The sequence below is a fragment of the Lathyrus oleraceus genome, chromosome 7, assembly GCF_024323335.1.
Source record: "Lathyrus oleraceus cultivar Zhongwan6 chromosome 7, CAAS_Psat_ZW6_1.0, whole genome shotgun sequence".
Lineage (NCBI taxonomy): Eukaryota > Viridiplantae > Streptophyta > Magnoliopsida > Fabales > Fabaceae > Lathyrus > Lathyrus oleraceus.
In genome coordinates this window covers 414,219,057-414,231,035 of record NC_066585.1, presented here as the reverse complement: position 1 = coordinate 414,231,035, position 11,979 = coordinate 414,219,057, and the positions used below count along the sequence as shown (strand labels likewise).

The following is an 11,979-nucleotide window of genomic DNA, read 5'->3' as shown; positions in this document are numbered from 1 at the left end:
GGACTTCAGAAAGAATAACAGGAAGTCCGAGCCAGATTGGATCAACAGGACTCGGTAAATACCAACGTTCAGAATCTACTGACCTAGCTGCTCCAAAGGATGCCTCCTCCTCCAAACCCTTAGGCACCTAGGACTTGATTATGTGTTCTTTTCCTTTGTGTTGCTCTGGTTTTCTTGTTGCTTTCTGCATTCTTGTTTCTTTTGCGTTTCTGGCATCTGTATTTGCTATATGTGAATATATATATATAACCTTTTGCTCTTTTATTTTCACTAAGTCTTTTTGATTCTGACAAAAAGGGGGAGAACTAAAAACAGCTCCTATGAAAACATATTTAACTCCTATCAGAACTCTGCAAACATTGTTTCTAATCCTTTTAACTTAGAAATTTGCAGGAGAGTATCTAGAAACACCGTATCATGGAAGGTCCGGTAAGAACTTTTGAACTCCAGACTTATCTCAAGGGGAGCTCACTTCCATCTGATCTAAAACTCTTATCTAAAATTGTTTCATCTCTGAATTAAGATTGTCTTGTCATCATCAAAAAGGGGGAGATTGTAAGAACCAAATTAGTTCTACAATAGAATTCCAGGATTTTGATGATAACAAAGGATGAAACCAAAAATGGCACCCTAACAAAAAAATTCTAAGTATGCAGGACTCTGAACAGCAACAAAGGACTCTGATCATTTTATCAGATACAAACACTTATCAGATACAAAGTGCTAGAAGATCAGATGCATATGAGGAAGAAGTGCACCCAAGAAGTTCTGAATCTGAGCAAAGCAAGACAGTAAAAATAAACCAGAAGCTCTAATAACTACTGGTCTGAGTTCTGATGATCTAGAAGACTAGTACTCTGAGAAGCTCTGATGAAACTTTAACATAATCTTCCTCTGACGCATGACTCTGATATAACAAGACTCTGATGAAGATTCACCAAATCCAGAAAGAGTAACAGAAAGAAATTCTCAATATGGAAATGAAGTATTTTAAGAAAGAAGTTATTCAGGGAGGCAAATTGGTTATGGCAAGAAACACAAAAGTAATGACATTGAATGCTCATCAAAGACAAATATTCTGTCATCACTCCAACGGTCCTTCTCACCACTATATAAAGGACAACCTACCTCATTGAGAGAGAAAAAAACAACAACGCACAGAAAAAGTAATTCATATTTTCTCTCTCAATTTTCACGAGCTGCTGCTCATACGTGAAAACTCTTGCTCCAATATTTTCTTGTAATACTTGCTTACTTCTAGAAGCACCTTCTGTTACAAATTTATTTTGCTAAATTTATTTTGTTCCTCAAGTGACTCTACGTAGTCTGCATACTTGAGAGGACTAAGAGATCTTTCTCTTAGACGATTGTTTGTGTAATCTTTCAAGATTAGTGGATTAAGTCCTTTTTGAAGGCGAAATTACCTTGGCCGGGTGGACTGATGTAGCTTTGTTTTCTAAGCGAACCAGTATAAAATTCTGTGTTTTTATTTTTGAAAAAGATTTTATTTTCTAAAACAATTCAAACCCCCCTTTCTTGCTTTTCTCACCTTCAAAGAAATGATTGGGGAAGAAATGAGATGAAAATGGAGATATGAAATGAAGGGAGTCCCAAATTGGTCAAGGGATGAACCTCACTTGATAAATACCATTCATTCATCTAAGGGATGAAATTTTAAACTTCATCAACCTCCTAAATCCAATGGTATTGACCAAGTCAAGGTCCAACTCAACCAAGACCAAGGTCAAACAGAAGTAAGGTCAACATAAAGTCAATACAAAAGCTCACCAAAGCATTAAATCAATTAAACTATTTTTAAAACATTTTTAAGAATGAAGAAAAATAAGTTTTCAAAGATCAAAAACCTAAAACCCCTTCAAAACACCAAAGAAATGACCAAGGGATTTATCATAGGTTAAGTAAAGTCAAAAAACCATTGACTAATTTTTTTGGTATTTTTCAAAAGTCATAAGTAATTAAAAGCTAATTAAAACAAGTTAAAATCACAAAATTCACCAAAATTATTAAACTTTATCCAAAAATTAATTTTAAATCATAAATGGGAAGAAAATATTTGTGAATTTTTGGTGTTAGTCCCATAATTTTTGGATCAAAAATGGATTTATGGTGAATTTTAAAAAAAAAAAGACTATTTAAAAATCAATTTAGAAAAAATAAAATAAAATGGAAAATCAGGAGCCATCAGATCACCCGTCATTAATTGAGGTGGCAAATTTGATGATCCAAAACGCGTGTTCTATGTGTTCCCTCAGTCAGCGCACCATACACGTGGTAAAAGCAACCAAAGGCTCAGATTAAAAGAGGGAAGAGAGATCCAAGGGTGAGGGCATTGCCACGCCACCACCGGAGCCCTAGCTCCGGTGGTCTTCTCCGGTGAGGGTCACCGGACTGTTAAGAATAAACTTGCCCAGAAATTGTTGGATCTAACATCATTTGAAAGGAAAAATTGCAACGATCGCGAATATGACCTCTGTTTGTTCCATCTCTCACTCTATAATTAGAAAAGTGAAGATCAGATGCTTCGAATCAAGCCCAAAACAACTCAGTCATGTTGCCTACATTGGTAGGACTTCAGTCATCACAAAGTTCAGCTTAGATCTAGAGTATGGAGGGAGAATCGAAAAGATGAAGTTTTTTAAAATTCACCTTCTCTGAGTTGCTTCTGAGCTTTGTTCTGGATGTAATTCTTCATGCTTTCTCTTCCTATTGCTTACAGAAACTCAATGAAGTGAAAAAGGGAATGAATCTTTGAAGTTTTTGTTCAGAAACTTGAGTTGAACAAAAACTCAATTTCTCAAGAAATCTTCAAATAATTCTTTGGTGTGAGGTTATTGAAATGGATAGCAGAGCTTGGGCAGTCCCCTCTTTCTATTTCTGAGCAAATGGTGTTTGATTTATAAGCTAAGCAATTGATATGTGCACCTTTCCAATTTTGAATGAAAAATGAGCAATTCTTGGTGCATGGGTTCATGGGTGATAGTACAGGCCCAATTAATGATTATAATCCACTCTAAATCGTGCAAGGAGGTTGCTGAAATCATCACACAAGACCATGCAAAGTTGTGCATTGTTTAGAGCTCAAAACTTGCCAAAATAAACCATGGAAAGGACCTCATACTCAAGTACCTCATTTCTTATCCAAATGATGTGATATTGGACTTTTCAGAAGTCTCTCATCATAAGGAACAACTTTGATGTTGTGACTTTTTCAATTTGAAGCTTGGAAAATGGAGAAAAATGGCCTTGAAGGTGGAGGTATCAAACATACTTCGAAATTTTTGATGTGAGCTTCAAATGAACCTATCTTCTTTTATAAGGTTGTATAGCTTTCAATTCCCTTCCATTTGACCACAAATTTGGCACCATTTGGAGTTTGGATGACCGAGTTATAGATTTTAGAAGTTAAGGAAATTTGCATGTTCAATGATGAGGACCAAAATGGACCTATAATGTTTTCTCATGGTACATGACTTTGCAAGTAGAATTTGATCTTTCTCAAATATGAAAAGTTGAATAACACATATGAAATTAATCAAGAAACTTGGATCATCTTCATAACATAAAAAATGAGGAAGTTATGGCTCTTGGAAGTTGACCTTTTATCTAGGGCACAAACAAAATGACCTATAATCTTTCACCATAAAAATGACTTTCCAAGAAAAATTGGATCTTGAGGAAAACATGAAAGATGTTTGTAATGTTATAAAGAGTAACATTTCTCTTGGAATCATTTTTATATGACAAAAATTGTAGGAGATAGGGTCTAGGAAACCCAAGATTTGATCAATTGACTTTTCTGGTCAACTTCCTTGAATCAACTTGCATACTTGAAGTTCCTTTTCTCTTAGGGGATCATGGATGATCATATATGCTTATTATGATGCAAAATGAAGTATCCCTTGATATATTTGACCAACTGTTGAAGAAACTTGCCGAGGAAGGCACACAAGATACCTAGATGAATTAGGGATTCCTTGACAAACAAGCTTTAAACTCTTGATGCACTCTTGATCAAAATGATAAATAAAGAACATGGGGATCCATATATGATGTTTAGAATCAATGTGGACCTTTGCTTGCTTAATCTCTTGCATTGAGGGTCTCAAACCCTAGTTGTGGGTTTGATGGGGGCACAAATGGACGCACACATTACCTACAAAAGAAACAAAGTTATACTAGACATATTTTTGTATTTTGGTTAGTAAACAAAGAAAATAAAGTATGATACAATCATATATGCTTAGTGATCTCTCCCAATGCAAACCCAATGAATGATAGGTGAGGAGAATATCAAGGTGTGATCCCAATGCCAATGCAAAGCCATGAGATGACATGAGGGATCTTTGGGGTCAAAATTGGAGTCTTACAGCCACTATACATTACAATATTTTCACTCAGATTAAACGAGGTAGGGACTTTAAGACTTTGTCGAATGCTTTCTTTCTTATAGACATTTGCTTAAGTTTACTTGGGATGAGGCTTGAGTTAAATTCTATTTTATTTCCATGATTGAACATTCAAGTTCAACAAACCCTAATATTCTGACTTGCATCTTTAAACGCTTAACAATTTATATTTGACTTGTCATTAAAGACTAGTTGTCATCATTAGATATTAGTTGTCATCATAAAAAATTGATGTGCTTGTTAAAAGCATATCACCTGCAAAACAAGGTTCAACAATAGCGGTGTATACCACCATTCGACCTGAAACCACTATGGATCATAAATGTGGAGTAAAGTATTTTATTGTCAATCAAACGTTGTCCATAACCGAATGACTATGAAGATGACTGATGGGTACTCCATAAATCATGATATGGGACATGCGTGACTTAGATGGAATTTTCTCATCATGCGTAAAATAATATATGTCTAATGGTCAAATATTTAACTAGACAAGGGTGACATAGTATACACCTTGTGTTCACTATAGACATAAGTGTAAAAGGATAATTGTACACACAAACATTATCACGGAAATATTTTTGTCAAATCACATGATATTTTTGTGATTTGATTAACGGTGATGTATTGTTAGATATCACTCACTCTTTATTATATTAAATATGTAATTTAGTATAATTGTCAACATTAAAAGAATCTATAGAGTCACACACATAATGACATCATATTAGTGAGTAAGTGAAATACATTACATAATACACTTAGTTGTTTAAAAAAAATGAATTTGACTAATTAATAATAAAAAATATAGGCTCTGTTTGGTAAAAATAGCGGTTGGCTGGTAAGCTAGATGATAGCTTATAACTTTTAGCTTATGACTAATGACTTATAATTAATAAGTTAATTGAAGTGTTTGATAAAATTAGTTATTCAATTAGTTGATAAATTAAAATGATATAAAATACATTTAATATATAATTATTTTATTTTAAAATTAAATTAAATTATAAAAAATAATAGTGAGTTTTAGTTAAAATAATAAAGACAAGAGTGAAAGAAAAAATGAAAAGCTATAGCTATAAGTTAACGCTATTTAAAATAGCGTCTGAAAATAAAATATAAATTAATAAAATAAGATATAAATTCGTGATGAAAATACTATTATAAACAACTTTTTTTTTGTTGTTATACGAACTTATAAGCGGTTTATATAAGCTATAAACTCACAAATATCATGCCAAATAGAGTCTTAGTTTTTCTCCTTATACATTAAATTTCTTAAAAACATATTTTTTGGAAACAATATAAAAAAAGGAATGAATTTCATTTTGTTAAAATCTTTTATATAGTTTTTGTCTAATAAAAATGTGATAAATAAAAAATATTATAAAAAGAAATATTTGTAAGAAAAAGTAAAAAAAAAAAAACTAACAAAAAAATATATTAATTTAACTATTTAACTACGTTAATATAAATAACAATTGATTTCATGCCACCAAATCAAATTAATTTTAGAAAAAATATTCGACTTAATTTTAGAAAAGAATTTTAATTTATCAATTATTAACTTAACTGTTTTATATTCAAGATTTATGGATACTTTCCAAAAAGGCAAATTATCGATATCTTTAAATATTATATTTCTTTATGCATTTTAATTATTTGTTTACTAATTTGTTTAAACAATTGAAATAGAAAAACAAAAATTTTAAACAATTAAAAGAAAAAGTAAAAAATGCATTCAAAAAGATTATTTTTTTTTATATTTTTTTTATATATACATCTCACTTTTCCATATCCAAAGAATTATCATTTTTTGCAAAGGCGCATGCATCTTAAGAGTTTGATTCAAGATATAAACCAATCACACAAAGTTTTGGCCTAACTTACATATTCACTCTTTCTTTTCTCCGTTCATCAACTTCTTCATCCATGGAATCCTCAAATTGGATTCTCAAACATGTATCCATTTTACTCTTTTTCTTCCTTACTCCTTCATTCTCCTCAACTTTAGACCATGTGGTTACACACACTAAATCCTTGCACCAAAACTTCACTGCCTTATCAGATTTTAGATTGATAAATAGAAGAATTTTAAAGGATTGTTCAAGTAATTATCTGAAGATCAATGTCAGCTCAAATGCAAGCTTGTTGGATGAGCAGTTTGTCACCGTAACGGTCACTGGAGTTTCGAAACCGAGGGATGGCGATTGGGTGGCTATGATCTCACCTTCAAATTCAAAGTAAGAATTAAATTTAAAAATATACATGATATGATTGTATATCAAAATCATTAATGTAAATTTAATATGTTTATTGAATATATGCAGTGTTGAAACTTGTTTGCTAAATGGATTTCATTATCTACAAACTGGTGATACTGCACAACTTCCTCTACTTTGCCATTATCCTGTCAAGGTAAGTTCATGAACACAATATTATACATGATTGGAAATTAAATATTTTGTTAAGTTCATGAACACAATATTATACATGTTTGGAAATTAAATATATTTTTGTCTTCTTTCCCTTCGGTGTGTAGTGTTTTTTTTAAAGGCAAATTGATATAATAAAAAACTAAAGAAAAGAAAAAACACAAATGAAAAGGGAGGATGAATAAAAGAATAAAAAGAATAAAAGGAAAAGAAGAAGAAAATGAAAAACAAAACCAACGTAAACTTGTCCCCTGATTGCTCATGCTCATTGGGAAGATGTATATGATGAATTTGTGCGGCAAAAAATATTATTTAAATATTCTAACAAAATAAAATGGAAGAAATTGAATTACCAAGTGTGGAATATTCAATAATATTGATGGTTGCTAGCATGTCTCATAAATGCCATAAAATAATACTACTGATATACTTCATTTCTCTCTGATATACTTCATTTCTCTCTTATAAAAGTGTTTTATTTGTGTTAGGATTTAAAAAAAATATTAAATATATTGATTTTAATAATAAAATTAATATAATTTATTAAATTATTTGTATTAATTATAATTAATAAAATAATTAAATAAAATAAAAATTATAAATAAGAGTATAATATAATAATAATAATAATAATAATAATAATAAATGACGGCTTAGTATTATAAATGGATAGTTAGTTTGAGAAGAGAAAAATACAAATGAGATATTTTAAAAAGCTTTTATGAAACTCCTTGAGGATGTTGTATTGTGTGTTATATCGCAAAGTTTGCAAATCCATCACATCCAATGTAGTTTATCGACCTTTTATCATTATTATTAAAAAAAATATTATTTTTTAGATTTTGTAAATAATTATTAATACAAATTATTTAATAATATAAAAACTAAACTTTTATTTATTATAATAATGACTAGATTGTTAGTTCTGTGAAGATAAATTGAAAATCACATCTCCATTATTTTGTATTTTCATGGGTTTATATTTCCATAAATTCATCTTAAATAATTAAATCTATTGTGTAATTTGTTTTTTAAATGTAGTACACCTAGTTAAGTTATTCCTGTTAAATATATATGTGTAGAACTAAATAGATGTATATTGAAAGATTATAGATCAAATTTTGTTTTTTTTTGACAGAATAAACATTTTCATTTATTGAATAAGTAATGGTTTAGCTTTGTAAAAATGTATTTATTTTTTTATTAACTTATTTATAATACAATTTATGTAAAATTAAATAAATTTGAGTAATTAAAAACTCTATATTGTTTATTAAGAAAATTATTGATGGTTAGCGTAATATAATGATTTATTGTATTTTTAAATTTCAGTAAAAAAATTAATTGTGTAATTTAATATGTTAATTTATATATAAATGAAGATAATATAATTTGAACACGTATATAAATAATTACAAAAAATCTTATATTCAAGAATAAAGTTTTTGTCATCAAATGATTAATTAATAACAAAAATGTAGGCACAGTATTTGTCAAACGATCCAGATTACCTGAGCTGTAAAAACAATGAATGCAAGGAAGAGCAGGATGGGAAATGCAGTGTGACAACTTGTAGTGGTTCCATAAAGTTTCATGTTATCAACATTAGAACTGACATTGAGTTTGTGTTCTTCACTGGTGGCTTTCTCAACCCTTGCCTTGTTGGAAGGTCCACACCTTTGAGTTTTGCTAATCCTAACAAGCCACTTTATGGACATCTCTCAAGCATAGATTCAACTGCAACATCAGTAAGCACCATAACTATAACTATTACTAGGCTTTTAATCAGTCATTTTTATTCTTAAATGTGCAAGATGGTGTTGTAGATGAGATTGACATGGGTTAGCGGAGACAAGGAACCTCAGCAAATTCAATACGGAGATGGAAAAACAGTTTCTTCAGCGGTTACTACTTTTTCACAAGATGATATGTGCAGTGAGTAATACCTTCATATTTATATATGCTCATAAGTATCTGTTTCATGAATCAGCATTGTTAGTTTATAAGGAATATTGAGAGAATAATAATTATACTGGTTTTAAATTGACAGGTTCACTAGTGCCAAGTCCTGCTAAGGATTTTGGGTGGCATGACCCAGGATACATTCACTCAGCAATTATGACAGGTCTCAGTCCATCAACTACCTACTCCTACAAATATGGAAGGTATGAAGCTTGCATGTTAGACTCTTTCATAACTTGCTTTTATAAAAAGTCCAGGAAGAACTTATTTTCCTCTCATGATGGTCTAGTAACTCTGTTGGTTGGAGTGAGCAAATCAAATTTTCAACTCCACCTTCTGGAGGATCAGATGAGCTCAAATTTATTGCATTTGGTGATATGGGAAAGACCCCTCTCGATGCTTCAAAAGAACACTATATTCAGGTAAATTCATATTTCAATCAAATTGCATTTAGAACTGAAATGCATATTGATATAAGAAATTAAGATTCGTAAACAATGAAGCACTCTCTCAGACCCACACACGATGAAATCTATGAAACTGATTCAGTGTAATCTTATGTGTTGGAGTTGAGTCAATGTTCGACGTAAACATGTCTGAAACACCGAACAGATCCATATTGATGAAATATTGGACTAATTTGATGGATTTCATTGGCCTTCACCAAAAACATTCTACCAATATGTTTTTTCATGTAGCCTGGAGCTTTATCCGTTATCAAAGCTATAGCTAACGAAGTGGACTCCAACAATGTAAACTCTGTTTTTCACATTGGAGACATAAGCTATGCAACTGGTTTCTTAGCAGAGTGGGATTTCTTCATGCACCTTATTAGTCCAGTAGCTTCAAGAGTTTCTTACATGACAGCAATTGGGAACCATGAGAGGTATTGTTTGCGTCCACATTAATCATAATATTGTCCAAATATTTTAGGAATAATTGAATGGCCTAAATAGTTGACTTGATGTATTTAAAAAATGACTTATGACATCATTATTGAACTTGTTCATATTTATATTCAGGGATTATTTAAGTTCTGGTTCAGTTTATCAAACGCCTGACTCTGGTGGTGAATGTGGAGTACCTTATGAGACATACTTTCCAATGCCAACTTCTGCAAAGGATAAGCCTTGGTACTCTATTGAACAAGCAAGTGTTCATTTCACAGTAATATCCACTGAACATGACTGGTCCATAGATTCTGAACAGGTTAACAAAATAAATAATTATTTTTTATTTCATACATTTCTAATTTAATTAAATGATTGAGAAACATATATCATATATGTAATATTTGTATTGCAGTATGAATGGATGAGAAAGGACATGGCATCAGTTAACAGACAACATACCCCCTGGCTAATCTTCATGGCGTAAGTGATTTAGGTACATTTCTAGATTTTGTGGTTTCTCAACCAATGTTTTAAAAATCAAACTTGACATCAAACCGACGACACTTCTGAATCATGGTTCAACTGACTTAAACCACTCAAACTGGGATTAAATCGTGACCAAACTGAAAAAATAACCTAAATGATAGTAAAGTTCGGTTAAAGATTCAAACGGGTGAACTGCCCAGTTTTGTTTTAGAAATAATGCTCTCAACTTCAGAACATATATTGAACATTTTATTATTATTTATTTACAGACATAGACCAATGTACACTTCCAGACGAGGAGGATTTTTACTTATAGATCAAAATTTTATTAAAACTGTGGAGCCATTGCTATTAGAGAATAAGGCAAGAACATCAAACTCCTTAGAATTCTGTTGCTTACGGTGCCTTGTATGAGAAGCTAACTTGTGTATTGTGAGTATGAAACAGGTTGACTTGGCTCTTTTTGGCCATGTGCATAACTATGAAAGAACTTGTTCTGTCTATCAGAATAAGTGCAAAGCCATGCCTATAAAAGATCAAAAGGGAGTAGACACTTATAATAACAGAAATTACAGTGCCCCCGTTCATGCTATCATTGGCATGGCTGGCTTCACCTTAGACGAATTACCAGACGATGTAACTATTTTTCTGTTCATCAACTTCGTTTATATACATATGTATTCATCATGAGTTAGGATTATGCTTATGATTTGTTCTGTTGCATTGGCAGGCTGAGAGCTGGAGTCTTAAAAGAATTTCAGAGTTTGGTTATTTAAGAGCACATGCTACTAAAAATGATTTAAACTTGGAGGTTAGTATTTATATACTTATATATTCCAACCTCACTCACAATTTCATGAATTCTTGATTTTATCTTAAATACATATCAAACATTATATGCTTCATTGCAGTTTGTGACATCAGATACAAAAGAAGTTAAGGATAGTTTCCACATTACGAAGTAAAAGTTCACTCAAGAAAAAAGAAATAGATAAGGAAGTAGAAGTAGAAGCAAGTCTAATAAAGATCGAGACAGAAAGTCAAAGGAGATCAAGAGACACAGATGAAGATAAACAGCATTTCGGTTGATTCTTTGTACTGCATATACATTGTTGACTCTGTTACAAAGAATTATATATAGATTATAAGTTCTTGTTACTGCAACTCCTATTTCTTGTCTAAATCAGAATTAAAATATATATTGTTTCATAGCATACCGCTTTCTGTTCATTTGATTTTTGACTTTTTTTAGTTTCACAAAACATGAGACAGCCTTTATAAGAAAATAATTTACTTCATAGTAAATGTTAGAACATTGAGTTCATTATGAAAATGAATAGAGAATAGAAAATCGAAGCAACCAATTGTATTATTGAGTTTAGGTTGGAATTGTACATGCATCCGTCTTATATAGCTTATCAAATAAGCTGTAAAATTGCTTCAACTAACTGCAACAAACTAAATGTTTTAGGCCGATCGTCTATGTTGAAGGGTGTCTATGTTTAAGGGTAATTCAATATTTTAATATTTCGTTTATGTGACATTATTGTTTGTGTATATAAGTGAGTAGTGTGCTTAGTCATTAAATAATGTAACACTAGTATAGCTGTCAATAGCTGTAAGCGCAGTCTGTCTACAACAGTGTGTGTGCAACCATTTTGCTGTAACCGTTTTAGTAGAGTACTAGAAATTTTTTATTCTCTTTTTTCTCTCTTCTTCCATCTTCATCTTATTCATCTTGTGCACTAACAATTGATATCTAGAGCTCCGGTTCAG

General features: G+C 31.1%; 1 protein-coding gene across 1 annotated transcript; it reads left to right on the top strand.

Moving 5' to 3' along the window:
- Window positions 1-6,259: 6,259 nt before the first annotated feature.
- Window positions 6,260-11,362, top strand: LOC127103045 (probable inactive purple acid phosphatase 1). The gene is made up of 13 exons (XM_051040340.1): window positions 6,260-6,670; window positions 6,758-6,845; window positions 8,344-8,610; window positions 8,689-8,797; window positions 8,913-9,027; window positions 9,114-9,246; window positions 9,523-9,710; window positions 9,847-10,033; window positions 10,130-10,197; window positions 10,473-10,566; window positions 10,651-10,839; window positions 10,934-11,014; window positions 11,115-11,362. The coding sequence occupies exons 1-13, from the start codon at window positions 6,360-6,362 to the stop codon at window positions 11,166-11,168; spliced, it is 1,884 nt and encodes a 627-aa protein (XP_050896297.1). The 5' UTR covers window positions 6,260-6,359; the 3' UTR covers window positions 11,169-11,362.
- The last annotated feature ends 617 nt before the right edge of the window (window positions 11,363-11,979 follow it).